Source organism: Alligator mississippiensis, chromosome 8, assembly GCF_030867095.1.
Source record: "Alligator mississippiensis isolate rAllMis1 chromosome 8, rAllMis1, whole genome shotgun sequence".
Classification (NCBI taxonomy): domain Eukaryota; kingdom Metazoa; phylum Chordata; order Crocodylia; family Alligatoridae; genus Alligator; species Alligator mississippiensis.
In genome coordinates, this window is record NC_081831.1 from 11,215,220 (window position 1) to 11,242,815 (window position 27,596).

The 27,596-nt window shown below is 54.0% G+C and overlaps 2 protein-coding genes and 1 long non-coding RNA gene across 11 annotated transcripts in view; 1 reads left to right on the plus strand and 2 right to left on the minus strand.

Moving 5' to 3' along the window:
* Positions 1 to 5,463, minus strand: part of SPATA20 (spermatogenesis associated 20) — a 40,973-nt gene extending 35,510 nt beyond the window's left edge. For all 6 annotated transcript variants that reach the window (XR_002092424.2, XR_009463824.1, XR_009463823.1 and 3 more), the window contains exons 1-8: positions 5,363 to 5,463; positions 3,993 to 4,130; positions 2,395 to 2,459; positions 1,823 to 1,977; positions 1,543 to 1,686; positions 930 to 1,131; positions 704 to 834; positions 425 to 529 (exon numbers count right to left, since the gene is read on the minus strand). Coding sequence is in view for 1 of the 6 variants with exons in the window: in XM_019494365.2 (XP_019349910.2) it covers positions 425 to 529; positions 704 to 834; positions 930 to 1,131; positions 1,543 to 1,686; positions 1,823 to 1,977; positions 2,395 to 2,459; positions 3,993 to 4,130; positions 5,363 to 5,460 (1,038 nt within the window). In the remaining 5 variants the exon portion in view is untranslated. The remainder of the gene's footprint in view (positions 1 to 424; positions 530 to 703; positions 835 to 929; positions 1,132 to 1,542; positions 1,687 to 1,822; positions 1,978 to 2,394; positions 2,460 to 3,992; positions 4,131 to 5,362) is intronic.
* Positions 5,464 to 5,542: 79 nt separating this feature from the next.
* On the plus strand, positions 5,543 to 10,387 carry LOC132252087 (uncharacterized). Its single transcript, XR_009463825.1, has 2 exons — positions 5,543 to 8,611; positions 9,226 to 10,387. It is a non-coding gene; the product is annotated as an uncharacterized LOC132252087 (long non-coding RNA).
* On the minus strand, positions 9,945 to 26,867 carry EPN3 (epsin 3). 4 transcript variants are annotated; one of them, XM_006258635.4, is made up of 10 exons: positions 26,453 to 26,865; positions 20,634 to 21,349; positions 19,565 to 19,683; positions 16,340 to 16,423; positions 15,827 to 15,934; positions 15,150 to 15,234; positions 14,442 to 14,729; positions 13,402 to 13,512; positions 12,285 to 12,497; positions 9,945 to 11,730 (listed from the first exon to the last, which is right to left on the minus strand). In XM_006258635.4, the coding sequence occupies exons 2-10, from the start codon at positions 21,211 to 21,213 to the stop codon at positions 11,408 to 11,410; spliced, it is 1,911 nt and encodes a 636-aa protein (XP_006258697.1). In that variant the 5' UTR covers positions 21,214 to 21,349; positions 26,453 to 26,865; the 3' UTR covers positions 9,945 to 11,407. The 4 variants fall into 4 exon arrangements, with proteins under 4 accessions (XP_006258697.1, XP_019349984.1, XP_019349985.1 ...); XM_019494439.2 differs by lacking the exon at positions 26,453 to 26,865 and adding an exon at positions 26,362 to 26,444; XM_019494440.2 differs by lacking the exon at positions 26,453 to 26,865 and adding an exon at positions 25,810 to 26,059.
* Positions 26,868 to 27,596: the final 729 nt, after the last annotated feature.

Below are 27,596 nucleotides of genomic sequence, written 5' to 3' on the forward strand. Positions count from 1 at the left end.
TTACTTATGCTCTCGTGTAACTAGGAGTTAGACAACGTCCCCTCATTGCTGTGACAATGAAGTCCCATCCTCATTGCTGCAAACTCTGTCCTCTATGAGCATTTCACCAGTAAGAAGTCAGCTTTTGCCTCCCCACACCTCCGCCCAAGAGTTTCTGCATGAGACATGGACCTGAAATCAGGCTCCACATGAAAGCGGCGTCTGTCGCAGCGTCTGCCTCAGTGGCAGACGACAGCTGGCAAGCCTCCCAAAGAGCTTGCTCAGGCTTGTCCCCTCACCTCAGAAAACACACACGCTGCAGACTCGACTGTCAGGAAAGAGGCCCTGCTCACCAAGATCAGGCTTCTGCTCATCGGCCAGTTCTTTGGAACCCTGTCTCAAAGCCCTATATAATTGCTCGGGGAAAGAGCTACGTTGGCCATACCTGAAATGCCTTGGCATATGCTGCTGCCAGCTGCCCCTGGTCGTACAGCATCTTCTCAAAGTGAGGAACGTGCCACCTCTGGTCAGTGGAGTAGCGGTGGAATCCCTGCAGAGAAAGAAAGGAAACACGAGTCTCCAATTCAGCCCTGGGTCACTGAGCTGTCCTAGTGATTTTGTCTTTGGAGCTAGCTTGTCAAAGGAGAGTGCTTCAAGACACCTAAGCATGGTCCTCCCAAGAAACTGCATCGCTGAGGACCATCTGACACCCCATGCCTCTTACCTGGGCAATGTGATCATGAATCCCACCATAGGCCATCATCTTGAGGGTGTGCAGAGCCATCTGCAAGGCCCGTGCACCATCAGGAGAGGTCCGGTGCAGGGCCCAGTATGTGAAGAGGAAGTTCAAATTGACTGGAATACAACAAAGGCAAGTACTTGGGGTCAGGTCTGTGCCCAGTGATGATCCCTGCTCTTGGGACGTCTCTGTTAGAAGGTATCGGGCTGACCTGGTGTGGGGAACTTGGGAAACTCTGAAAAGCCGCCATATTCCTCGTCGTACGACTCGGACAGCTGCTGGAAGCATCGGGTCATCACCTCAGATGAAGGTGGGGGCGACTCCTTGCCCCTGATGCCAACCTCAGCCCTTGTGAGCAGTGCATCTGTGATCCTCTGGCTGCTCTCCAAAAGGGCCTCTTGGTTTCGCTTCCACTAGGCGGAAGAGCAGGGAAGAGGTCAGTCCTGCCCCACCTACTGCTCTTGGCCTCCCTGTGCTCTTCATGACCCTGGATCTACCAAAGGCCTCCTTCCCCATACAAATTCTCTTCTGTCCTTCAGACCTTCCAGAGCTCTGAGCCTATTCCTTTATGCTGGCCCCACAGCAGGTGAACTCTCTCACTACCCGGCCTCAACATCCTGCATTTAACTCACTTGCCCCCTCAACCCAGCCCAAATGTCCCCATTTCCCGAGTCCCCAAATCCGCCTCTGCCCAGTAGCCCTCCCAACCCAACAGCCGGTGTTAATACCGACAGCCCATCTGACTTCCCTGCCCTGGATCTCTGCTCTGTTTCCAATGAGAACCCCAAAACCTACCATTGAAGCTCAAACAGAAAACTACACACCTGATCAACAATTCGCAGCAGCACAGTCTTAAAGCCGACTCGGTAAATTCCATCTTCAGGGGGAAAATACGTCCCGCCTACAAAGGGTTTGAGATCGGGAGTCAGCCACACGCTCATCGGCCAGCCCCCTCCACTGCTGGTTGCCTGAAAGAGAAGTCAGAGATGAGCTATCATCTCTACCGCCCCAGGAGACCCTGTGTGTCCACCTGTGCCTGGAAGAGTGGTTCTCCACAGCTTCTTATCCACCGCACCCCCCTTTTCTCATCATCACCCTCCTTACCTGCACGAAGGTCATGTAGACTTTATCCACATCGGGCCGCTCCTCCCGATCCACTTTTATGCAGACAAAGTTCTCATTGAGAATCCGGCCAATCTCCTTGTTCTTGAAGGACTCCTCCTCCATCACGTGGCACCAGTGGCAGGTGGAATAGCCGACTGAAAATACATACTGCCAATTAAAGAAAAGCTCCCGGCTGAACTGAAGCACAAACGATGAGAGCTGTTAGACTGTGGAATATTGTCCCAAGGGGACTGATGGGGTCTCCACCAGGCTGGCCATCTGCAGAGCAGACAGTAGGAAACAAGCCTACATCAGAGAATTGAGGCCAACTTGTTATTTGAATTGCTAACTCCTGTCTCAACGACTCTGGTAACCAAGACAGAGCCCAACTTTGACTGGAGTCCATTCAAAACTGCCTGATCACAGAGTCTTCAGGCACAAGGTCCTCAAGGCAATCTTCTCCCAGAAGTCAGACTGCCCTTCAGGTACCAGCCTCAGACAAGGCAGCAGGGCTTACGGCATGATTTACACATGTATGCACAGGAAAGCAAAGTGCATTTGCCTCTCATTACCTGACAGAAAGATCAGTTTGTTTTCTTTTTTGGCTTTATCAAAGGCCTCCTGGCCCCACGGGTACCTAGGGAGAAAAGAAAGGGGGGGGGAAAAAAAAGCTTAGGCCATTAGGGCATCACATGGGGTCAGGGCATGGTCTAGGACAAGCAGTCGAGCAGCTGTCACTAATCAAGATCTATTTAGTAGGGCCTTGCAAAATTTCGCCAAGTGTTTCATTTCAAAGCTGTTTTGACGCGTTTCGAGCTCGAAACAGCAAAATCAAAATGAAACAAAAAGCTTCGAAACAAAACGGAGGCACTCGAAACGTTTCAAAAGTTTCAAAATGTTTCGAGTTTTGAAGTATCCTGGTGGCAAGAGGCTGGGGAGAGCCCGGGCTGCGCTCTGAGCAGCTCCACAGCCCCACAGAGCTCAGCCCGGCGCCGGGAGGCACAGCGCAGCCTTGACTCTCCCCATCTCCCGCTGCCAGGCTGAGCTCCATGGGGCTGCGGAGCTCCTCGGAGCACAGTCCCAGCTCTCCCCTGCCTCTTGCCACCCGGCCAGATGACAGGAGGCTGCCACTGCTGCCTGGGGCCAGCGGAAGCATCAGTCTTCCCTGGAGCACTGGTCCCAGGTGGCAGCGGCAGCCTTGTGTCATCCGGCACAGATCTGGGGGCCTGCACTCCCGGGAGGAGTCCAGTACAGCCCCACAGCCCTCCTGGGGGTGCGGACCCCAGATGTGTGCACCACGTGACAAGAGGCTGCCACTGCTGCCTGCAACCAGTGGCAGCATCAGTCTTCCCCGGTACTGGACGCGTGCTGTGCCCAGCGCCAGTCCCAGGTGGCAACAGCAGCCTCCTGTCATCCGCCGCAGATCCAGGGGCCTGCACCCCCGGAAGGAGTCCGGCACAGCCCCGCAGCTCTCCCGGGGGTGCGGGCCCCAGATCTGCGCCGGACGACAGGAGGCTGCCACTGCCGGCAAGCGTCACAAGTTTTGCGTTTTGACATTTAAGATGCAGTTTCTGAGAAACCTCTGCACCCATCTCCTTGAAACTTGGCAGGTTTCATGCCCTCAGGTTTCATCCAAATCAGGCAAAAATGACAAAGTTTTAGGCATTTTCATGATTATAGCCTATGGGCGAAACGTCAAAATGCGCTGAAACCGTTTCGACGAAACGGAACAGGACAGTGCTTTGAAATGAAACAAAACAAAACACTGTCCCCTTCAAAATGGCAAAACGGACACCAAAACAAAACGAGGTTTCGCACAGCCCTACTATTTAGAGGTCTGGGTGGCTGGCAGCGCATGGTCACCACCTGAAGCCTCTGGTCAATAAGCACAGCAGACAAAAAGACATGGGAAATCTCTGTCCCGAGAGAGGCAGAAACAGGGCAGGGTGGCCACTTGTAGACTAACTTGTTCAGAAATGCATGAGCTTTCCTGGGCAAACCTACTTCTTCAGATGCAATGAAAGGACTTGCAGAGCCCAGCGCTACCAGACAGAAAGCGTGAGACATTTAGCCTCTAACAGTTTTTCAGCTGTCACTGCTCAACACCCCACCCTCAACCATCCTACCCAGCTCCGCTGCAGGTAAAGCAAAAGGGACCGTTGTCTCTCACCAATCCACGGGGTTGTGGGCATGCTGAAGGAGGTAGGGAGACTTTTCGTTAATCAGACGGTTGGTATAACGAGGACTGCTGAGCCGGCGACCCTTCCCTCCACTGGCCATGGCTACGCCCCCTCTCAGGAACACAGTCCTGCAAGGAGAAACGCAGGTTAATTGATATCAATTCGCTTCATAGGTCCCAGGAGCAGAGTAAGGGGGCTGCAGACACCTGGAGTGGCGATGCACACGCTAGTACTCCATCAAGGCCCCGCTCTGGGCTGGGGGCCCAGATGTGCCTGTTTCTGTAATGCCCCTGGCTCCTCTCGCTGCAAGACCCAAGCTCCGGTCGCCAACAGAGAAGCTGAGCTCTAGGTTACCACGGGGGCCTTGGTGTGACTTATCGCTGCCTGCAGGTCTTGGGCATGAGACTCCTTGAAGAAAGGGCCACAATGGGCCACATTGTGATGCGGGAGCCGTGTCACAGCTCAGCTGGGGGCAGTCAACAGCCTGGCAACAGGGCAGGATGGGCAGTGCCCTTCCCACCGGTCCACCCCGCAAAATATGTCTTGCTCAATGGACGTAGGCCCCTGCCCCTCATAGCCCACAGCCCCCTGAGCCCACGCCACAACCTCCCCTGAAACGCACCATCATTTGGGGCTCTTTTCCCACCCACCTGCCCCCAGGCCCGCATGCCCAGCGCTACCCATCTCTACAGCCGCAGCAGCAGGGCTTTAACACGCTCGTCCTCACAACAGACCCCGGGGGCTGTTGGAGGAACCGGCTCCCCTGTCACACACCTACCCCCGTCACATGGTGGGGAAACTAAGGCAGGGCTGAGCTAAGGGACTGCACTGATGCCAGGCCGGACTCTCACCCTTGCTGACCCCGACATCCCCAACCAGCCAGGCAGCATTTGCACTCTTGACACCACCTTCCCGCAGCGGGGTCGTATCCCACTGCCTCTAGGCCAAACTTTTCTCACCAGGACCCCGTGTCCTCAGCCCAACCCCTCGCTCCCAAGCCACAGCCCCCCACGCGCGACCCCATCCGCTGATGCCGTGACCATGTCGGGGGTCGCGCCCCACGGTTTGGGAACGGCAGCGCTAGGCCAACAGCTCTCAACTTGCTCAGCCGCGCCTGCACAAGGCCAGCGCTGAGCTTCCCTCGGCTCTGCTGTCACCACAGACCCCCGGGAAGTTTTCTAGCCAGAGAGACCCGGCGCCGGCCGGCCTCCAGCCCAGGAGGAGGAGAAGGAGACAGGGAAGCGGGGGGGGCAGGAGGGAGCCGGGCCCCCCGGTCTGGGGACCAGAGCAGGAGGAGGCCCGTCGCCGAGGGGCGGCCCAGCGCTGCCGGCTCCGGATCGCGGCCTGGCCTTGGCCGTACCTGCGGGGCGCGGGGCGCGGCGCTGCCGGGGCCGGGGCCGGGGCCGGGCCAGGCAGGCGGCGGCAGCGGCGGAGCAGCCTGAGCGGCGCAGCCAGCATGGCCGCGGGAGCGCCCGGGGCGGGGCGGGGCGGGGCCAGGCACTGCTGGGGCGGGCTCGGGGCGGAGTCACTCCGGATCGGGGCGGCCATCGTTCTAAACCCGGAGTCACTCCGGATCGGGGTCGCCGGGTCGGGTGATGTAGCTCTAGCCTTAGGATGACTCTAGATTGGGATGAGAGTCCCCCGATTGGCGTGGCTGTGGCTCTGGTTCTGGTGTGACTCCGGATCGAGGTCCCCAGGCTGGGCTGCCTATGGCTCTAACCCTGGGGTGACTCCGGATCAGGACCGGAGTCCCCCGATTGGCGTGGCTGTGGCTCTGGTCTCCGCATGACTCCGGATCGGGGTCCCCAGGCTGGGCTGTCACTGGCTCTAACCCCGGGGTGACTCCGGATCAGGATTGGAGTCCCCCGATTGGCGTGGCTGTGGCTCTGGTCCCCGCATGAGTCTGGATTGGGGTCCGCAGGCCGGGCTGGCCATGGTTTGACTCCGGATCAGATCAGAATCAGGGTCCCAGATTGGCGTGGCTGTGGCCCAGGAGTGACTCCGGATCAGGCCCCCTAGGCTGGCACTTCCTAAGTAGCTGGTTGCTCGCCGGCCCCTTAAGACCTTCATGCGATCCCCTCTGGCCGGGCGCCAGGCCCAGGCGGCCCCTGCCAGGGAAGGGAGAAGCAAAGCTGGGGGCCGGGGCGATCTGTGGGTGCTGTTTGCGTGGGTGAAAAAGGTGTTGCCTGGAGGATCCTGCTGGGGTAAGGCCAGCGCCTGGGCAGGCAAACGCAGCCCCTGTCCCCAAGGAGCCACTCTGCCTCCTCCCGGGAGCCGTCCCATTGCCATCCAGGGGCACCCGCTCCTGTGAGCAAGGCATTGCAGCCCCAGGCGCTCCCTCAGGCAAGTGCATCAGCCAGCCTTTAGCCTCCAGGCCTTCTCCGTTCCCAGTGTCGTGCCTTTGGCAATACAGGCAGCCTGGGCTCCTGAGAAACTCCCCCTCGGTGTCTGTTGGCATCTTCAGGCACTCCGGTCCCTTTGAAAAGCTGCTTTTCACTCCCTGGGATGTAGTTGTTAAATGGGGATCATGCTGCTGATTCCCCCCTGCCCTAAACTGCTTTGAAATCGTGGCACGAACAGCACTACATCGCAAGCAGAGAGTATTATCTCTTCGTCCTCGGGGGCCTGCGGAGCAGGAGACCGTCTCTGCGGGTAGTTAGCTACCGAGAGCAGGACCGCGAGGAACCAGCAGTGAACTTTGTGCCTGTGTTTGTCACAGCCTCCGCCATCCGAGGGATGCGTTTGCCCCTGGATGTTTATAATGGATGGCAACATGAATTATGCACGGGCATCCAGAGAGCAGACTCAGGCGTCTGCATGTCTTCCCTGGCTGCAGTAACTTGGTGTTTCAGCCACGGCAACAGACTATATTTTATTAATGAAAGCATCTAGTGCATGGGAGATGATGACAACACCCAGAGCACAGCCATGGCACAGAGCCCCCAGCAACCCACGTCGGGTCACACACCAGCTCTGCCCACCTAGTGCGTGCAGGGTCAGGGGGCTCGCTTGTCAGAGCTCCTAGTACAACGGGACTCAATGCTCTTGTGCCTTTTCTTTTCCTTGGGCCTTGGTCTTTTCCAGGCTCGTTTCACAGTCACCTTAATATGCAGTTAACTTCCCAGCATTGACCGGGTTGTAGGTATCCTTCACATCCAGCCCTTGGAGCACACCAAAGAAGAGAAGGACTCTACCGCATTAACCTCTACCTGCGTCTTGTTAGCTCTTGATCATCGATTTCCTATTTATGCAGCTGAAAGAAGACAAAGACACCTGATCAAGCAAAACGCTGTCCTTTTACCGGCATTTATTAATGGAACAGTGGGAGGCAAAGCACATTTTTGCTGAGGGGGTTGATTCCTTGCTGCAGTGGGCTGGTTTTGATTTTGTGGTTGGTGTTTTTTTTTCCCTTTGCTTGCTGTCTACGCATTTGTTTGCTGCAGGGCATGAGGACAGTCTTAAATATTTGTTGTCAGGACAGGAGATGAGCACTGCTGCTTGGTGCTTGCCAGGTGAATTATCCTCTCCTGCACCCCTGAGTCAGCACCTTAGCGAGCTAATTTAATTCCCAAATATTTGGAGGCTGAAGATCACGAGGTGCCTGCTGGGCCCAGGGTGCAGGGAGCCTGACTAAAGCTCTTCTGCTGAATCCAGGAGAAGGGTATCTATTGTGTTCCCACTTGCCTCTAATAGGTGTATTTTTGAGGGGGTGGAGGGTGGAGAGCACTTGCAGGATGCACTTGTGCAGGAGGAAACATTCATTTAATGCTGGGGTTTGCAACCTCTGGCCGGTGGGCCAGATCCAGCTTGTGAAGCCAGTTTATCCAACCCGCAGAGTCGGTGGACTTTGATGTTTCAGTGGCAGGGGGCTTCAGCAATGTTCCAGCAGTGGCGGAGCATGGCCCACTTTGCACCCGAGCTGTGTTGTCTCAGCTTCAGTTTGTTATATGGGTATCAACCACTGACCTCATGAAAGCGGATTTCAGGTCTGCAGAGGGAGCCTATGGGGAACTAGCCTCACTTCATTTTGGGGCTTAGCAGAATGATTACTGAAAGTTGGACTCTAAACCCGCGTCCCGCGGATGTCTCCATTCAAGACAGCTTCCCTCTTGCTCCTCCGTCCGACTCGGGCCTGAGAGGAGAATCCTGGCTTCCCGCACTGCTTGCCGGGCTCTCACCACCCCCTCTTTTCCATCCCGGAGCGGGAAGCAGGGCTGACCTGGAGGAACCTGCTCTGTTCTCTTCCACGACGCAGCACCGTCCCAGCCCGCATGGGTTAGCCTGGAAGCTAGTCGCAAAATGGCATCAAGAGGGGATGCCCTCTTCTCGCCATGTTAGCAATGCAGGAGCTGGCAAGGGAGCCTGGCTTCCTTCTGAAGCCTTCAGCATCAGGCACTATTAGAGATGAGGCAATGGCCTGGGTGGCACATTAGTTTGCCCCACATTTATTCTTCTCCCACCATTAGGTCAGATGAGAGACAGGGGAATTTGCAGTGCAGTGCGTGGTGGCTGAGATGGAAGAAAGATCCTGAGAAGATGATGGAGGTTCCTCTCTCCACTTCTGAAGATCCTTGACAGCCATCTGTGCTCCTGAGAGACAGCACTGAAGGTATGGCTCACAGGGGAACAGGGCAAGGGTGTACAATCCCCAGTTGCACAGTCCATTCCAGGTTATATGCCTGTGTAGGTAGTATCTACACCCAGTGGGGGCTGCTCCAACTGAGAGCAGCTCCATGTGCACTGTCCTGGAGCCCAGGATCACTGTAGAAGAGGCTTCTGCTGGCCACCACCCCTGGCTATAAGGGAGGCCGGGTAGAGTCACTAAGAATTGGCCCTGCAGTGTCCCAGCTGTTGCAACAGCCCTACAGCCTCTCCGTATGGCTAGAGCAATGCGCAAGGTTTGGAGTAACAACCAGAATCAGCCCCTTTCTGTTACTCCTGTTTGATTTAATACATTTAGTGAAACTCAGCTCCTGGAGGACTGGGAAAATTCATGTTATGGGGAGGAGGACCACATGGGATCTCATGTTTTCCATCTAGCTGGCATTAACCAGCAGCTCATGACACTGAGTCTCGTGTGCCCCTCCAGCAAGCTGCCCAGAGAGGCCTTTCATGGCCAGTTTCCACAAGTACTTCCCAGCTGAATGCAGAGATGCCTGGGGAAGGGAATCTAGGTAGACCATCAGCAAGCCAAAGGCATCAGTTTTGTTTCTTATTCCATAGGAACAACTGAGCTGACGGGCCCATATCCCCCACACAGACAAACCACAAACTATCTCCAAGAGATGCAATGGGAATGGAGCCAGACGAGTACAAATGGCATCAATTCACCCCGAGAGAAGCCGGGACTGACGTCTCCACTGCCTGATCCATGTGAAGAGGAACTGCAGGCCAGCAGCCAGAGGGATGCGCCTGGCCATGGGTGTGCAAGAGTCCTGCTCCATCAGAAACAATCCCCATCTGCCAGAGCTCGAGGCAGGGAGGCAGCAAGTTCCCAGCTCCTGCCTTTAAAGAAATAGGCCCCATTTCTTCCAGAAGCAGCAGCTTAGCCTGGCTGTTAAACTGGAAAGGGCTCAAATTCCTTCTCTGCTGTGTTACCCAAATGGCCTTCCAGCAGCCCTGGACATGAAAGGAAACTCCCAGAGCCTGGAGGGCACTTACTCCTGTGCAACACCACTGCCAAAGCAAAGCAGTGGCTTCTTAAGCTCACTTCCCTCTGGTGGAAAAGGTGACCCAAGATGCAAGGCAAGGCTGGAGACACGGTAGCTATATGGCTTGGTAGAGAGGTGGGGTCCAGAGCCCACCACTGCTGGGAAGAGGCTGAGGGGCAGAAGACAGTGAAGGACATTGATATGGAAGCAAGGCCCCCTTACAAGTTAGGGTGGAATGAAAGGTTAAGCCTAGAGCGATGTCCTTGGAAGGAAGAAGGTCCCACACCAAGAGCTGCTAGAATATTTTATTGTTTACAGTCAGTTCATGTTTTCCTACGGTCTGGGAGAGCCACCGCTCTCGGGGGCAGTGGAGCTGGGGCTGCTGCTGCTGCTTTAGAGAAGTGTTTGAACATATGCACTAAAGTGATGCCAACTGTACAGCACAACTCCCTTCACCCCGCTCCCTCCCCTGCCATGTGACATCTCCCAAGCTACCACCTCCCTGATAGGCACTGGCATGGAGGCTATATAGTCAGCACAGCTGGCACTTGGAGCTTAACCCAAGCAATCTCCTAGATTTGGGGGCTTCCGTGGGTTAATGACTGCCTGCAAATGCAGGGAAGGGGACTTCATGGCCCAGAAAGCCCTATCCAGTCCTGTATTCATCTCCCAGGCACATAATCCCAGCCCTCTGCATGCATAGCCCACACAGTACAGCAGTCCTGGCAGGAGAGCATCAAGTGGTCGAAACTGGGATCCAGCAGCTGGAGAAGCCATACAGGCCTGTCAGGGCTGTGCAAGCAGGGAGTTTCAAGGGAGAGGGTCAGGCTGAAAGGATATGCACCAAGGCTAGGGTATGTATAGTGTATAGGGAGCATCTGCAAAAGGTCAGGAGTGGAGGTCAGTCCCCAGGAGAATAGCACAGGAGACAGCAGCAGAGGAGAGTGGTTCCCAGAACCAGCACCCAAGCCGAGTAACAGTTAGGGGACAGCAGGCTTCCCAAGATTGGCACCCAAATACGGGGGTGGGGAGGCAGAGGAAGAGGGTCTCAAACCTTAGCATTCAAGTGGAAGCACATGTGGGTGGCCGCGGCCAGGGAAGAGAATTTCTGGGTGCAGTAACCAGAGAAGCACCCGGTGACTCTGGCAAAGGCAAGGGGCTCAGAGGATTTCTCTCCATCCCTGGGAACATCCCAAACTGCGGTCACCCAGCCCCTACTCCATGCAAGCTTTGTGGCTGCAAGCCTCAACAGGGGATTGCACCTTCTGTGCGATTACACAAGGATTCCTCCTTGCCACTGGAGGACCCCAGGATGATCTCTAAGAGACCTGTGGAGACTGGGCATCTGTGAAAAGGCTTCACACTGGGCTGTGGACTCACAGAAAGCACTGGAGCACAGAGGGCCCTGGATAATTGCAGCCCTTTCTTTGGGCCCTGCCATCAACTTGGTGCCCACCACAGCAAGGCCAGCTGATGACGAGCATCCTTGTTGCCGTCAGAGGCAGATCTAGTCATCTGTTGCCCACCATGCTGGAACGGGCTCATCTCTAGCACTTCAAGCAAGGATATTCATGCTAACTGTCTGTCTGTGACCCAGGCAGGTGCTGGAATAGGAGTTGCAGATGAGAGGTTTCTTCCATCACAGCTAATGAGCCAGTGCCCTGAAGGCCTTTGCATGAGGAAACGCTGGGATTTCTGTATAAACAGCTGGGGAAGGGGCGAGAGAGACTACACGTAACACGGATCCAGAGGCTTCAGAGGAAAGGGTTCCTCCCTCCCTGTGAGGTGGGGAGAGAGGTAGAGCCAGTCAGTGGCAATAAAGGCTGGGGCAAGTTACTGGGTAGCTCTGGAAAAGGCCCTGCTCCGGCCTGCGGGAAGGCACTCATGGAGGCGGGGAGGGTCACTGCTGATGGGATGCTGCTGAGCGGAAGAGGAAGCGAAGCACTGTATGTCATGGAGTTCATGGTCATTCCCATGGCCACGCCTGGCACCGGGGAGCTGGTCCGCATCTGATTGAGGGTCGGCTTGGCCTGGTCACCGACGCTGAATGGGTTCGTGGGAGAAGGCGCACTGAGACCTGTCGGGAGAAAAAGCACAACATTGTCAGGGATGCAGCCTACTGGACAGGGGGATGGGAGTGAGGGCCAAGGTCAACATTGGCCTCTGGCCTCTCAGAACAGGTCTGTTGAATTCAGCTGCTAAGCCTATAGTTCCCTAACATTCAAGGTTGCATTTCCTCCCAGGGACTCTGACAGAAGGCTGCAACATTTAGCTTTAGGCATAACACGAGAGATGAAGCCAAACCCTGGGAAAAGTTTCAGACTGACCTTCAAGCTCCCTGGCCAGGGTCAGGTCTTGAATTTGGGTTTGTCTTTCCCTATGGAGCTAAGATCAAGGGAAATGCAGGGGCTTGAGTGCCTGTGGGTGTCACCCGTTCTCAGCACGTCATGGGAAGAACGCCTTCAAGGGCCTGCACACCACTCTTCTGCATCACCTCCTCAGGGTGGACCTCCCACCTTTCTCCATACGCCGCCCACCACAACCCTCAGGACCTGTAGACCATCTCTCTCAGCAGTTTCCAGCATGGCTCTCCCTCCCCCGTCCTCCCCGCCCTCCCACTCCAAAGCCTACCTGACAAAAATGGGTTACGGGTCTTGGAGGTCTGGGGGGCCGTGACCAATGAGTCCAAATTGACCAGGGAGGAGGCGGCAGGGTCAAGGAAGGACTCGGGCGTTTTACAGTCTTTCCTGGAGTCGGCAAGGGAGTCTGCAAGGCTGGTGAGATCAAAACTCTTGGCTCCGTCCTGCTTGGTCATCAGAACTGGGTCACCAAAGGGGTCCAAGTCTAGAACAAGCACGTGAGACTTAATGGCATGATAGAGAAGGGACAGTGTGTTTCTAAGGAACTGCAGGCTGGAGCCCGGCCTGCTGTATGGCAGAGGGGCAGAGTTACACAGAACAATGCAAACCCAGGAAGGGGAATAGGCCAGGGTCCGAGAAGCATTGCCCCCTCTGCGGATGTCTGCATGGAAAAATCACAGTGCAAGCACCAATGCTTCCCTTCTGTCTGCAACAACCTTTGACACACGGTGCCAGAAGCCAGGGGCAGAAGCAATGGTCATGGCAGCATCAGTAGAGAGAGGAGCTGCCTTCTCTCTCTACCAGAGTCAGAACCGTGGCTTTCCCCATCTCACCCCAGACAGCTGTAGCTAATAGAAAGCTGCAGCTGGCTGAGACTGCCTTAGCCCACGTGCAAACCCTCCAGCTACATGTCGAACACAGGGCAGGGGGTTACACTGCCATTGGCAAGTGTGACTGGAGTGCGTGTGTGGACACCAAGCTAGCTTTGATCTCACCAGCCAGGTTCCAGCCACGATGAAGATGGGACAACATGGACTTGGCTGCAGGGTAGCTACTTGAAATCCTGGGGGATGGGGGTGGCCTAGAGTGAAGCCTGGGCCACCATGTCTTCAGTCAGTACCTGAGCTGGCTAAATAAAAGCTAGCCCCACTGCTGAGTGTAGATGGGCTGGCAGAGAGGTGAACTGCCAACTGCTGCCACAGCAGCACACTGTGCAGTCTGTAGGCAAACACCATGGCAGCCAAGCAAAAAATACAACATGATGCAAAACCTCTGGCTTATCATAGGCTGTCCCTCTCTTGCAGAGGGTGGCAGATGAATTTCCCTGCTGTCCCATGCAGCCCTAAGCATACCTCTGCTCCAGCCCTCCATCTGCTGCCCTCTCTTACCCACAGGGCTGGTGGATCTGCGAGATGATGGGGCCTGTGAATTCTCTTGCTCTGGCTGCTCTGTTGGCTCCATTGGGTTTGCAAACAAGTCAAAAGCATCACCACCTGAAGCTGAGAGGAAGAAGGAAGACACGGGGGCTCAACAAGGGGAGTGAGAGGAAGGCAGGAGGCGGAGAAGGTACGGAGATCAGAGAAGGGGGGGGGCATCAGTTGGAAAAAGGGACAAAGAAAGAAGCGAGACGGGTTGAGAGGGGGAGTTGGGGATAAGGAGAACGCAGAACAGCAGAAGGAGAGAGAGAAAGAGAAATGAAATCAGTCGGCGAGACCTGACGATAACAGGACCTTCAGGGCTAAAGCAGACAGTGAATCAATGAGCCGTCACTGGAGGACATCAATGGCCAACACACCAGTGAGCAAGGCAGGGAGGCTCTGTACACCAGGACAGCACATGCCCTGCTCCCTCACCTACCTGCTGCATCCCCCTGACTCTTAGTGCCTCAGGGGTGACAAGAAGGGGTGTTCAGACCCATTCCAGCTCTGTAGGGAGAAGCACACCCACACACTGCCGGAAACCACATAAGACCAGCAAAGTCCTCCATGCAGCCTGAACTACCACCCTGTTACCCAAATCCCTCTAGGAAGAAAAGAATCACTTTTGCTATTACTTCAGTTGTAAGCCCTTTGGAAGAGAAACCATCCTTTTGCTCTGTGTTTGTACAGCCTCTCCCACAGCAGGGTCCTGGTCCTCGCCTGAGGCTCACGGACAGGAAAGACATACAAATCATAAACAACCACAGTGTTTCCTAGTGCTCAGACCCTGATCTCCTTCATACTGCCCCACGTCCAGCATAACTCCGCTGGGAGTTCAGGCCAGCAGACTCCACTCGATCCAGCCCTTTGCAAGCAGCTGATTTTATTTCAATGGCTGCAAATGTAGACAGCAGTAATTAAGAGAAACCTGGATCCCAAAGAGAGACAAGAGTTGCCGAGAGTTTTTAGGATGCCAGGAGGAGGCTTTGAACAAAACCGGCTTCTCTTACCGGCCTTGGGAGGGGTCTCAACAGCACTTCTCCAGGGGTCGGCAGCAGAGGGTGGGGGCGGGGATGCTTTCACCCAGGGGTCTGCAGAAGAGAAACTTGAAGACAGGGGCGTCTTCCCCCAAGGATCGGAGGAGGAGACAACAGGGGGCAGGTCCCAAGGCGCTGCCAAGGCTTGGTTGGTAGATGCTGTCTGGCTTAGGGGGTCGCTGGAAGCCACAGGGATGGGAGCCCAGGGGTCAGCAGAAGGGGCCCAAGAGGTTGATGCTGACTCCACATTTGACTTCAGATCTGAAAGACACATGGGAAGATGTAGGACTCTGGAACTGGCAGAGAGGAGGGAAAAGACTGACCCACAGTGGGAGGCACAAAGGGGAAAGGATGAAGATGGGGGTGAAGGAAGAAGCCACAGGAATGGGAAACTGGAGAAGAAAAGCACCAGGCAGACTGAAGGCACCAGGCAGGAAGAACATGAAAACAAGCAGGGGTTTATTTAACACTTGCCACCCTTCTGCCTTCAGTTCCTCTTTCCGCTTATAAGCTGCCGTGAGGATGGAGGGAGGGGAGGATAAAGGGCACGGGCAGGTGGGGAGAGAAAGCGAGCAATGTTCTTACTGTTAGGATCCCAAGAGCTGGACAAGGACAGTGCTGGAGGAGGAGAGAAAGTGCCACCATTGTCCCAAGCATTAGCAGACTGAGAGTTGTCCCCACCTGGAATATCCCACGGGTCAGCAGAAGCACGGGTTGAAGTGGCCGGCGCTGGGCCAAAAATGTCTGCCAGCTCCAAAATAGAGGACTAGAAATGCAAGGAGGAGAAAGGAAGGGGTTACAATGTGGGGAATCCAAAGAAGCTAGACACGATACCAGCCACAGAGCTCCTGGGGCTACAGAAGCTGGCCTGCTCTCACCACACTACCCCACGGTGCATCGGGCTCAGATGGACCTTTGTCATTTCTCAGCTAACCCCGGGCCTCACCCTGCACTTCCCACAGAGAAGCAGCTCAAGCTGCATCGTTAGCAGGGAATGCCCTGCTCTAGCTCTTCTCTCAAGAGAGACGTCCTTTCAAAGAGAGTCCAGCTCTGGGTTGGGTGAATGCAGCGCTCATTAGAGAGGCGGAGTGACCTCGAGAAAAACTGCAGTCCTCTGCTTACGCCTGGAACAAATGCAGAAGAGCCCACGACAGTGCAGCCAGGCCTGACGGGCTGTTCAAGGAGCCAAAAGCTCCTTCTCTTTCCTTGTCCAGGCTGTCATGGAGATGCACAGCCATCTAGATCACTTCTGATCACAACCGGTCTAGGCTCCATTTGAGCCCATGCCCAAGAGAGGAAACGATCTGCAGCCCATTATAGATTCCCCCAACCCCCGGCCCCTCGCTACCACTTTTTACCTGACTGGTTTTCAGCTTATCCTCTTCTTCCTCCTCCTCTACACCCGGCTGGGTCTCTTCCAGGGTCTTCTGTAGCAGCGAGTTCTCTCCTTGCCAGGCCCTCACTTCCTGCAGTCAAAATGGACAATGCATTATTCAGTATGTCTGGGATGTAATGAGTAAAGACGAGAGAGAATCAGATACGCGCTGCCTAGCTGTAGAGAGACCGAGGGTAGGGGCCACCGTGTGCCAAAGTGTTAGCCAGCAGCTTTGTTTTCCACTGTGTTTGAGCATTTCAGGATAGATCCGCCATTAGGAATATTGATTGAGCAGGCTTAAGAGCTGTGAAGGTAAAGTCTACAGCCAGGCAGGTAGCAGAAGCAGAAGCGCTGGAATACAACACGTCCCCACAAAGACACCAAGCGAGGCAGAAAGTAGCGTGGTTGTTTCAATGCTCCAAAGCCCCAGGTCAAACCTCATGAAGTGGAAATTCAAGAAGAGGTAAGTGCCCTTTGGGCAGCCAGGCGCAGGTACCTTCTCGTGCTCCACCTTGCTCAGGGTGAGCGCTATCTGCAACTGCATTTCTTCCTCTGTGGCGGAGGCTGGAGGAACTGGCTTCTGCCAATGAAGGAAATCTAAGTGAAATTCCTGCTCTGATCCCAGGTCTCTGTACCCGTTGACAAATGAACCCCTTCCTTGCAACCAGCTTTCCTTCACAATCACCTGTCAGTTCAGACAGCAAGTCGTCTTTTTATCTAAACATTTTTCCTCCTCTGTTGCTATCCATTCTTCCATCTAGCTAGTCATCCATCTTTCTTACTGCCTTATTCTTTCCTCCATCTATCATCCGTGTGCTAATACCTTTCAAGCTTTTCACCGATCTTCCTTCAGGAGCCTACCAATGTTTTTCTTCCTTCAATCCCTCCACCCACCAGCCAGCCATCCTCTCCTTTGCTCATCTGCTCAGCTGTCTCTCTAGCAATGTGCCCACTTTGCCACAGCTGAAACTTCTTGTCTGAAGAACAGACACCTTGAAATTACCCATCTGAGTCCTGGCATGGCTGGCTTAGCTCTTCCCTTTTCTAAGACACGAATGTGCAGCTTATGAAGCAGTCTCTGGGTTGAGGCTCTAACCAACACCCTTTTGCATTGCTTGAATATTCAAGGTTCATGCTCATCTTATTGCCCTAGGTCAAAAGATTTTTCTCCTTCCACCCTTATAACCAGGGGCTTGTAATTAAATAGGTTGCTGCAGTCCACCTGGGAGGTGGCTTCCCTTCAATGACGGGGCATAGAGACCCCTCAAACTGAAAGTTGCTATTGCTTGAGGAAGATGTCGAGCATTCGTTATGACTGACATGTATGCACCTTGCCTCTGCAGGTGCATTTGGGGCTTACATCCCCTTTTGTGTTGTGCAGATGGTGGATGGTTTTTGTTTAGACATTTTACTGCCTGGCTTTGATGAGTTTATCAAGAGCATCCCTCCCCAAGGCTAAACGCTCTGCTTTTAACGTCAGCAGATGTCCCTGCTCCTTTATTCCAACGAGGTTATCTCAAAGCAGGTTTTCCTATCCGTGCTGAAGGACAAAGCACAACAGATCCCTGCACTTTCTATCTGAGAGTCTCAGAGAGCTTTATAGGCATTACACAGTTAATCCTCATAATACCCTTGCGGTGATGGTATTATCCCCATTCTTCAAATGGTTGAACTGATAGATGAAGCACAGATCTCTTGATACATAAGTGGCAGAGCAAGGAAGAGAACCCCAATCTCCTTATTTCCCATCATCGATTTTGCAAGGCCACCCACATTTTTCTCTCAAGTGCTGCTGAAAAATAAGACGATTGCGCTTTGTGACCAACTCCATCCATCCTTCCATCTCTTCACTAAATGCTAAAACACCAGAGACTCCACGTTTGTCCAACAGGCCACAGAGATAACCCCAGTGAAATGCTGCTACGCCTTCCATTTGACAAGGCTGAGATCTTGTCTTTGATACCAAATTGGGATGCTCTCTATTATGGGTCAGCAGAGACAGAACCAGATTGTAGTTTAACCACATCCCCGTGTGCTGATGGCTTGGCCTGGTCTAGGACACAGTTTGGTCCCTTCTGTACTAGTACTAGTTAGGACTACGGTTGCCAGGGATAGAGATGGTCATGCTGAGACCCCAATGGCATCTTTTCCCAAGACCTGATGGCAGTGAAAGGTGACTATTTCTGTGAAGGCTTGGAGCCCAGATAGCTTCAAGTGGGGTTCTTGCTTGTTCCTCCAGCACTAGTCAGAGGATCTTCTCCGGCAAGGTTGAGAAGCTATAAATGGCTATATTCCCAGGACAAAATTGGAATGCGCTTTTTATAGGTTCTCATATAGCTTTTGGGAAGGGAAGGGTGGGAAACAGAAGCTATTCTGATTGCTCCTTAAACTGTAGCCATAATAGCAGACTCTGCAACTGCATGCCTTCCTACCAGTGAGACAAGTCTGGTGGCTCAAAGCCAACATGGCCCCAAGGACAATCTTGGGTCTGAAGGGGGTGGCTAGAAGGTGGAGTTTGAGAGACATTTCACTCAAACTTTGGGTTAAATCCAGAAGCCTCTGGGATAGAAATGCCCCACCTCTGAAAGTGTCACCCAAGGGGCACTTGGCTTTGTTCTCTACTTGTGTCACCAGTGTCCTTAGAGGTAGGAGTGCCAGTTGGAGCTAATCTCAAATTGCATGCGTTGAAACATACCATCTCCATTTGGAAAGGGAGAAGCAGATCGCCTGATAGGAGACTTGCAGAGGGGCGGGGGTGGGGAGGGAATGTACATAAATGACGCACTGTGGGCAGGGACTCTGGGACTGACCAACACAATCAATACAACAGAAAGATGGAGAAGACAAATTAGGTCATTTGGTGCCCCCACCCTCCCCTCTGCTTGCCCTGGCCAAAGCAGAATTGCTTTCTGCAGTGTTTTCCAGAGCTTTGCATAGCATAGTTTTAAATAATCCACAGGGATTTGAACACAGTCAAGTAAAATAAAGACGGGGATCACATGCACACACCAGCACAACAGTAACCCAAGCGCAGTTGGTGTCGCAAAGGCACAGACAAGTTCTCTAGGACAGGAGCCATCCCTGTGCAGAGAACCCACTTTCCCCCGGGGCACAGCTTGTCCAGGGTATCTGCCAGAGAAACAGCAGAAACTTTCTGGGTACAGCCGCTCCAAACCTTAACACGTAAAGCAATCACAGCAGAGGAACTTGCTCGGGAAAGATAACAGGCAGCTCTGAAATCCTTGGCAAGACCACCCTTTAGGTTTAATCAAGTCAGATTTCACCCAGTGGATTTGAAGCGGAGGGATTACATAGGACCTGTTGGAGCCTGTTGTAAGTCCTGAACCTGTATCCTCTTACTTTCTTTGAAAGCACCTGATGACTTGGGGAAAACAACTATTTCAGGGCACCCACAGAGCAGAAAGGCTTTAGAGGGATGGCTTCTGTCTTGCCAAAAGCGTTTACTACTGATTTAAGAGGCACAGAATAGTGCATGCCACGGCACAAGGAGGTGGGCTCACTTGAGCGCACCGTGTACAAACGGTGCATCGGCAGCACCATACATCCTCATCACTCCAAGACTTGCTGACTCACAGCATCTGCGGGGAGCAGCCAGGAAGAAAATGCTCCTGCACATGTTAATGCGGTGACTGATAGAGGTCAGGAATCTTTTGTGGGCCTGACCCACCCAACCCCAAAGGAGAGAGACAGCAAACACTACCTTTTCAGCTTCCTCTCGACTCATAGCCAGTGCAAGCTGTAACTGCAGCTCCTCCTCTCCAGTGGTCTGGGGTCTTGCCTGCTCCAGGTCGGAGGTGAATTGAGGGGATGAGGAAGAGGCTGAGATACCAAAGAGGAAGAGTTCAGATGGAAGAACCAGGAGGAAAGCCTGAGTCCCCGGAGTTGGGATATTTCTAGGTGTGAATCAGCAATGACCAGCCCTCCTCCCCCTCCGCAGTGGACTTCTCCCTCTCCCAACGTTACCACCACCCAGCTCAGGCTAAAGGCTATTGAGGCTGAGAAACTGCTTGGGAAGCTGCTGGTCTCATCGGTGATGTTGTAAAGGACACAGAGAAGGAGTCTGCCTTTAAAGAGTGGGCGCTTGAGGCCTGTCCATCTGAGGAGAAGGGCATGGGGTCTGGGCTCAGGATACAGGTGGGATAATTATTACTCGGTTCATCAGGTGCAGACCGTGCATTGCGACAAGACACCAAACATCATGGTAAAGGCCTTCAAGTAGTGGCAATGAGGCAGGCAGCTATGCCTACGAGGCAGGTGGGAGCGAGGCAGGGCTGTACTGGGGGCTAACGTCCCCAGAAAGGTGGAAAAGCATCCTCTATATAAAGATATATAAGGCAGGTCATTGGAGGTGACCTCTGATGATCCCTGGAAACACAGTGGCTTTCACAGAGGTCACAGGGCAAAATTGAAGCAGGGTGGAGTCACAGCCTTAGTTGTTATCCTCAAAGTGCCACCTACATTACACCAGCTCCACGTGATAATGGCACTGAGGGCAAACCCTACCTGATGGCATTAAAACAGACAGGAAACCATATTCAATTCATCATCAGATCAATGGAAATGTGGCTAAGAGGGAACCATAACATATGTGAGCCACTGGCCTAAGACAGCTATGTTCTGGGCCAAGACTGGGTCTCAAGAGATACAAAGGTGACCCCCAGTATTTCTTTTGAACCTCAGACCCCAAAGCCCTGTGGTCAGAAGCACCCATGCCCTCCATACCAGAAGAAGAAATGCCCGCTTATGCTCCGCACCACTGCAGTACTTACAGTTAAAGGATGATGGAGACCCCCTGGACCTCCCATAGTCCTCTCCGTACTGGGATGTCCGCCGGCCATAGGAGAGCTGGTGGCTGCTGCTGCTGCTGATGCCCATGCCTTCGACAGACATGCGCTCTTTGGTTTTCAGGGCATGAGCCCGTTCCTGCTTCAGCCTCTCCTCGTCCTTCAGTAGAGCCATGACCTGTTTGACTTTCTCCCGGACATTTATGCCCTGGTCTTTGCCGTCCCGGTCTATGTACTGGAAGTCTTTTAGAGTCTGAATGGTAAAGAGGTTCTCCCGGCATTGATGGGCCACCTTCTCCGATCCGGTTTTGATGAGGTAGTCCAGAAGGGTCAACGCTTTGTACACATGGCGCCAGTTCTTGCCGCTATCATTCAGCCGTCTCCAGATCATGCCCATGACCTCGGCGAAAGCCACGGTGTTGAAGGTCAGGTCGGCAATCTCAGACATCAGGGAGCTGGGTGGACCCCAGGGATCATTGGAGGTCGCCTCACGCACCTTGATTTCTGCCTCCGAATAATTGTGCACAATGTTTTTGACCTGCCGACGCAAGGCGGAGGTAGTCATGGCTGAATCCTGGGGAAAGTCCACAGCTCACAGTAAGAAAGGAAAGACTGGGGAATACACAGCTGGGCTCCCAACCAGAGTCACAATGCCAGCTTCACCAGCGGAGGGGCTCTTGTTCCATAGGTTTTACATTGATCTGGAAGAAAGCGGTAGACACCAAATGTTACATGCAACCTGCAATGATCAAAAGATGCCCAAGTGCCGCTTCCAAACCACGCCTGTTGTTCTCTGACTGCATCTTTAAGACGTATGTATCATCAAGACCCATTAAACGCAATTTGAAAGGTGACACTCCCCTGTTACTCTGCTCCTTCCCAAACCTGAAAGGAAAAATATTATAGAAAAATTCAAGCTCAAACTTCCCCTTCTCTCTGGTTTGAAGTTGGAACCAGATCCCAGGAAGAGCCTGAAATACCACAAGGGAGTCAATCCTCATGGTATTTCCTGCCAGCAACAAAGATTGCCACATTTCTAACTCTGTTCCACAAGCATGGAAAAGCATCCCAACCCCCTGGAGGGCTTGACCCCCTTTTTTGGGAGGGTGGGAGGGCGGGAAAGCCTCATGAGAGAGAATGTAGGATATGCCAAGCCATCTTCCCCTCAAGCTCATGCATTTCATAGCCCCCTTATCCTTTACAGCAGAGGTTCCCAAACTTTTTCTTATTGTGTACCCCCTTCCAGATTTACCAGCTTGCCCGCATACCCCTACCAGCATACCTTTTATATTTTAACCCCTTAAATGCCAGTTATTATAATGAACATTGAATTTGCCATTACACAATTTCACCTGTGTACCCCCTAGAGATGTCTTGCATACCCCCAGGGGTGCACGTACCAACGTTTGGGAACCCCTGCTCTACAGCATAGAAGGATCTGGCACTCACATGTGGCTGTGAAATAGGTTTGGTGCCTTTAGCCCAGGTATGGACTAGGCCCTGGCCACTGAGTACCTCTCCATCTCCCCAGGGGCAGCAGAGGTGGGGGCTTTCTGGTACGGGCTGCCTGAGCCTCTCCTACTTACCCTGTGGCCGTAATACCCAGCACATTACATTGCCAAAGCCCTTTACAAACATTAACTAAATTAATCCACAGCAAGCCCCTGCAAGGCAGGGAAGCATTGTTAGGCGCATGTTACAGGACGGAGAACCGAGACGCAGGGGTGAAGTGACGCACGGAGAGCTGGCACTGCAGAGCCAAGACTCGCACGCGCTTGCTTCTGCTGCCTGGGCTCCATCCAACCGACCATATAGTCTCACGCTGTCACTGGGACTATCTGGTAGGTAACCAGAAGGGCCCGGTTTCTTGAGCTGTCAGCCCAGCACCTTTCAAAGGCACTCAGCTCACTAAAGAAACATGCAATGCCTCTGTTATATTGCTGCCAGTATCCCTACTGGGGTCAGGGGCAGGTGGGGGGGGAATTCATTTGATACAAAGCAGAGGTAAGTACGTTTAAAACCAACAAAAGAAAGTTCTTTTTCACACCGCATGTGGAACCCACTGCCAGGTTAACCAGATTCAAAAAGGGATTGGACACATTCTTGGAGGAAAAGGGCATCAGTAGCTATAAAATATAAAATAAAAGGAAGTTGGGGGAACAGCCTGCAAACTTCCTAGACCTGGGGTCAGCAATGTTTTTGGGCAGAGTGACAAAAACACCCACAACCTTGACTTGTAAGATGCTGGTGTGCCAGGGGCAGGTGGCAGGGGAGCTGCGAGGGGCCCGATCCTTATTGTGGCAGCACAGCCCCTGCCCCTTCCCTGCCATCTGCCCTGAGGTGCGTGTGCCAAGCAAAATGCCTTTGCATGCCATGCTCTGGCCCCCATGCCAGGGGTTGCCTGTATCTGTCCTAGACTTTAAATGCTGGAGGCTACAAGTGAGAGATGAACAGGGGGAAAACCCTGGTCATATCCTGTTCGTTCTCCTTTTCAGCATCTGCTCTCTGTCCCCGTGTGATGCAGGAGACTGGGCAAGATGGATCTATGGGCTGACCCAGTAAATGGCAGTCCTTCCGTTCTTATGAGGCAGGGTGGGGTGCCGAAAGTTAAGAACGTCTTGCTTCAAAACTTCTTGCACAAGGATAAACTATCACATACACACACCATCCGTGGCGGGCAGAGTGCAGCTAAATTGTCCTGCAGGATCCCACAGATACGGCTTGCCAAAGTAGAGAGAAACCTTCAACCCTGTCACAGGGGCAGTAAAATCCCTACGGCGAACCAGATCACGCTGTGACAAGCCACCATGTGGCAAAGGCTCCCCCTGCCCCATACTCACGGACGTTGCAAACAAAAGACCCGGCGTGCTAGAAACCAGCTTCCAAATCTGCACTGGTGATAGGAAGAGCGGTGTCCAAAATTCAATCCCAAGGTTACTCCAGGGTCCTCTTGTGCCCACACCAGGCCTCTCTTCCTAAACTCCCCCCTTTTCATGTCTACTTCCTTTGCTTCCCCATCCAGCCGCTGTACTCTGGGAAATCACCATGTTTGAGATACTGACCCAAGGGGGAAATCCAGACCCAACTTGCGAGGATGGAGACCCAGAGCCACACTGAAGGCAAAGGGGTGGTGAGTTTGCACTCCACACCCCACAGATGGCACGATGGTTTCAGCTTCCGGGCTTTGCATCCTTAAAAGTAACTGCAGGGAGGTGGCCCTCCCTATGCTCTGCTTGCTACATCAGGTTTCATCCCTCACCTCCCAAAGTGACTCAGAAACAACCTCCGCTTACAAACCTCATTTTCTTCATGACTGAATCGGGGCTGAACGCACACTTGCATGAACACGCCCATGAAACACGTGTGGCTCCCGTCACACACCATCCAAACCAGCAAAACCAGTCGTGTGCCGTCATTGCTTGGACACACCTCCAGTGTGCACAGGCCCTTCGCTTGTCAGGACGTGGCTTTGGCCCTTCTTGTGGCCTTGGCCATTCTCCATGGCTCTTGCTGAAGGAAAGGCCACATCACTCCCCAACCACTGTGGGAAGTCAGAGGGGGAGAAGTCTGGAAAGACGGTACTCTCAAGGCCAAAGAAGTTTCTTTAAAGAAGCTTCCTTGTATTGATTTCCTTTCGTGATGCAGCCCATTTACTGGCTTTAGATCTGAGTGGAACTACATGCCAGTAAAATGACTGCAATCAGGGATAGCAGTGCTGGGGGGCGGGGAGGGTTTTGGCGGGGGGTTAGAGCATTTATTCCTCGCTGCTTAAAAGCAAGGACTTTGCTTTATCAATACCCTTCAGGGCTCAGATCAGCAGTCTCCTCTCCGAGAGCTACAAGGTCATTGATAAAGTTCCACCTTCGAAAAGGTGCCACCGTCCCTGCTGCAAACAGCAGCCTGGCGTGGATTAACTTCTCCCTCTGCTCAGGACATTGTTTTCTAGCTCTCAGCGGGTTCCCTCGGGGAAGAAAGCCCCCCGCCTGCACGCTCCCCCAATGCCAAGGACCAGCAGGCAGCATGTGACAGGGCCAATTGTCCCCAGCCAGCGCGGGCGGACACAGAGCTGTGGCTGGATTTCACCTGCTTTCGAAACTTCCTGGAAAGTTTTTGGTGTTTTATAAAGTACAGAGCAAAGGGAAGGAAAAAGAAACGCCAAACAGGGGGTGGTGGTGTGGGGGAGGAAGGCAGCGCGCGTGTGCCTGGAAGGCTGCCAGCGGTGTTAAAAGCAGCGAGTTTGATTGAACACAATATCTCCAGGAATATAAAGGGAGTGAAACAGAAACCACACAGTAGATAAGGCAGCAGCACCAGGCAGCCTCATATGGAATTACTGCAGTGACCTTGAGCAAAAAGCTGTCAGGTGGGGAGAAGGACACGCGGAGACTCAGCATCGAGCAGAAGGGCATGGTGGCCACCACCTAGGGCACCTCGATGATCTCCACGCAGGGGGCCAGAAGGGGACTGGGAAAGCAAAAGAAAAGGGGCTGGAGCAACGGAGAGATGAGGACAGACAAAAAATGATAGGGGAAGAGATAGGAAAGAGCAGGGAAGGGAGGCTGAGAAAGAGAAGTGGAAAGAGGGAGAGGTAGGAAAAGGAAGAGGCCGCCACAGTGAGGGTGGGAGAGACAAGTGGAAAAGGGATATGGAGAAAGACTCGTTTAAACTTCAGTCGGACACAGGGCCCTCCCCACAAGGGAGAGCATTGCATGAGCCGAAAGAGGAGGCAGTAAAATTCATGCAGCGACCCGGACCATGCTGCGAGAAGCCAGCACTTGGCAAAGGCTCTCGCTGCCCGTATCCACGGACCTCGCAAACAAACGCACAGTGGGGTCCTGGAAGGCCCTGCCACTGCCTGCCCGCTTTCCCGTCTCTTCCCCTGTGTGCCGGGGGCCAGGACAGGCCCCAGAGACTGGGAAGGGCTTGGGCTCCCTTCAGATTTGACAAAGATCAAAAGAGATGAAAAGGTGAGGAGGGAGAGAGAGAGAAAGTGGGGTGGGAGGTTCAGTGCGGGGCTTGGCTGTGAGACCCCCTGCCCCCCCATGACATTTCCCGAGAGCCCAGACAACCCCAGAGGTTCTTAGCAAAAGCCTTCCCTGTGTCAAAATCAATTATACTGTTCACGAAACGACACGCGGGCACGTGCAAAGCACACACTTACCCCCTCGGCTGCCCACGCCGCCATTCAGACCTGCCGTGGCAGTGGGCGTTACATAATCCACTTCGATTTTCTTCCCTGCCCGCGCCCCTGACAGGATGCCCGGCTGTTCTTCTGCCCTGGACGGGGCATGGCCGGAGGGGCAAACACAGGGTGACCCAGGGCAGGCGCCCCGAGATGAAGCCACATCACCCGGGGACTCTGCGCTGAATGGCAATGCCAGCACCGCTCCCATGACCACAGGGACACCAGGGAGGGTGCCAACACAGTGAAGGCTTGGGTCTAAAGAGCTGGGAGCACCCTTGGCACCTATCCCTTGGGGCACAGGCACCCTGCACCCCCACCTGCCTGTGCGGGGGAGCAGGGCAGGGGGTCCCCCACCTCTGCCATCCCCAAGGAAGCTCCAGGCCGTGCACTGCAGGCAGGCCAGGGCCCGGGAAACGAATCCTACGGCTCTGCCAAACTAGTGCCGGGAATCAGAGCGCGCTTCACTGCAGCCTGAGATGCTCCAGCCTCCAGAACTTTCCTCCCCACCCGCCTCGCCCCCTCCTCTACCTCCACCGGCATCACAGAGCGGCTCCTGTACCAGGCAGCTGTCACCAGGCATCCCAGCGCAGCAGTGCAGGGTGAGGACAGAGATTCCTACCTCTGGTGCTGGCTCCCTCCCTGCGTGGCTGTGCGAGCAGCTCCCCCTCTGCAGCGCGAGAGGCAGATGGTGTTCAGCAGTCAGTCCGCCCTTGCACGGGAGACAGCTCTGTTCCCCGCAGAGGACTGTCCGGGTGTAGGTGCTGCAGGTTCAAGCCCAGAGCTCCTAAATCCATCCAATGCAAGCAGGGCTCTAGCCCCGGCGGGCTGCTCCCTGCAGGGTCCAGGGGAAGGGGCTGGAAGCAGACTGGAGAGCGATTCCTTGAGCCAGGCAGAAATCTTCCAGCTCTGGGTGTGAAAGTTGTTCAGCTGGCTGGGCAGGTCTGTCTCAGCACGAACAGGACACGACACGGGAGGAATTGGCTGCTCTCGTTAACTCCTTCAGGCCCATGGCTTTTTACAAAGCCTCACGCTCCCCTTCATCCCAGCAATGGCAACCCCTCCAAAGCCCAGGAGGGGACCAGCGGCAGGCTCAGCTGCTCCCTTTAACCCTCTCGTCTCTGCCTGCCATTGGGAAAGGACAGAGAGATCCCTCGGAAGGGACGAAGATGTTGCAGACGGTGCGGGCTCAGCCACTGTCTCCTGTGGTTTCCAACCACTTGCAGTTTTATTTTTAACTTGCACTCCAGCATCATCCGGGGCTGCAGGCTTCTCTGCCCCATTGAAACGCAGCCTCAGTGACACCAAGCTGCTTTTCAATTGTGTGCGTTAAGATTTGACGGGATCTAAATTTGGATGATGGATACTCCCCCCTTCCCCGGAGAGCTACAGCGTCTGGCTCTGGGGGTGAGGATTCAGATGACATTAGCAAATAAGTCAGGTCTCTTGCTGTCATCATTGCCACCTCCTCTCTCCTGGCCTCTGCCTTTTATTTTAATCAGTGATAGGCTTTCCTTTCTCTCCTCCCCTCCCAATATCCCTGACGTTTTTCTTAACAGATGTACCCTGTGTGCAGAGATGATCTTATGGGTCGGGGTGGGCAAAATGCGGCCCGGGGGCCAGATGTGGCCCGCCAAGCCATTCTATCCAGCCCGTGGGGCCCCTAAAAAATTTAGAAAATTAATATTTATCTGCCCCTGACTGCCCGTCATGCAGCCCTCAATGGCTTGCCAAAACTCAGTAAGCGGCCCTCTGCCTGAAATAAT

What these genes read in the sequence shown, in the direction of transcription:
- EPN3 (XM_006258635.4), bottom strand. Translation starts at nt 21,213, where the DNA reads ATGACTACCTCCGCCTTGCGTCGGCAGGTCAAAAACATTGTGCACAAT. An exon ending in GTCTCCATCATCCTTTAACT is followed by an intron (nt 19,684 to 20,633) that starts GTAAGTACTGCA and finishes TTGGTATCTCAG; the next exon opens with CCTCTTCCTCATCCCCTCAA. An exon ending in ATAAGCTGAAAACCAGTCAG is followed by an intron (nt 15,235 to 15,826) that starts GTAAAAAGTGGT and finishes TTGCATTTCTAG; the next exon opens with TCCTCTATTTTGGAGCTGGC.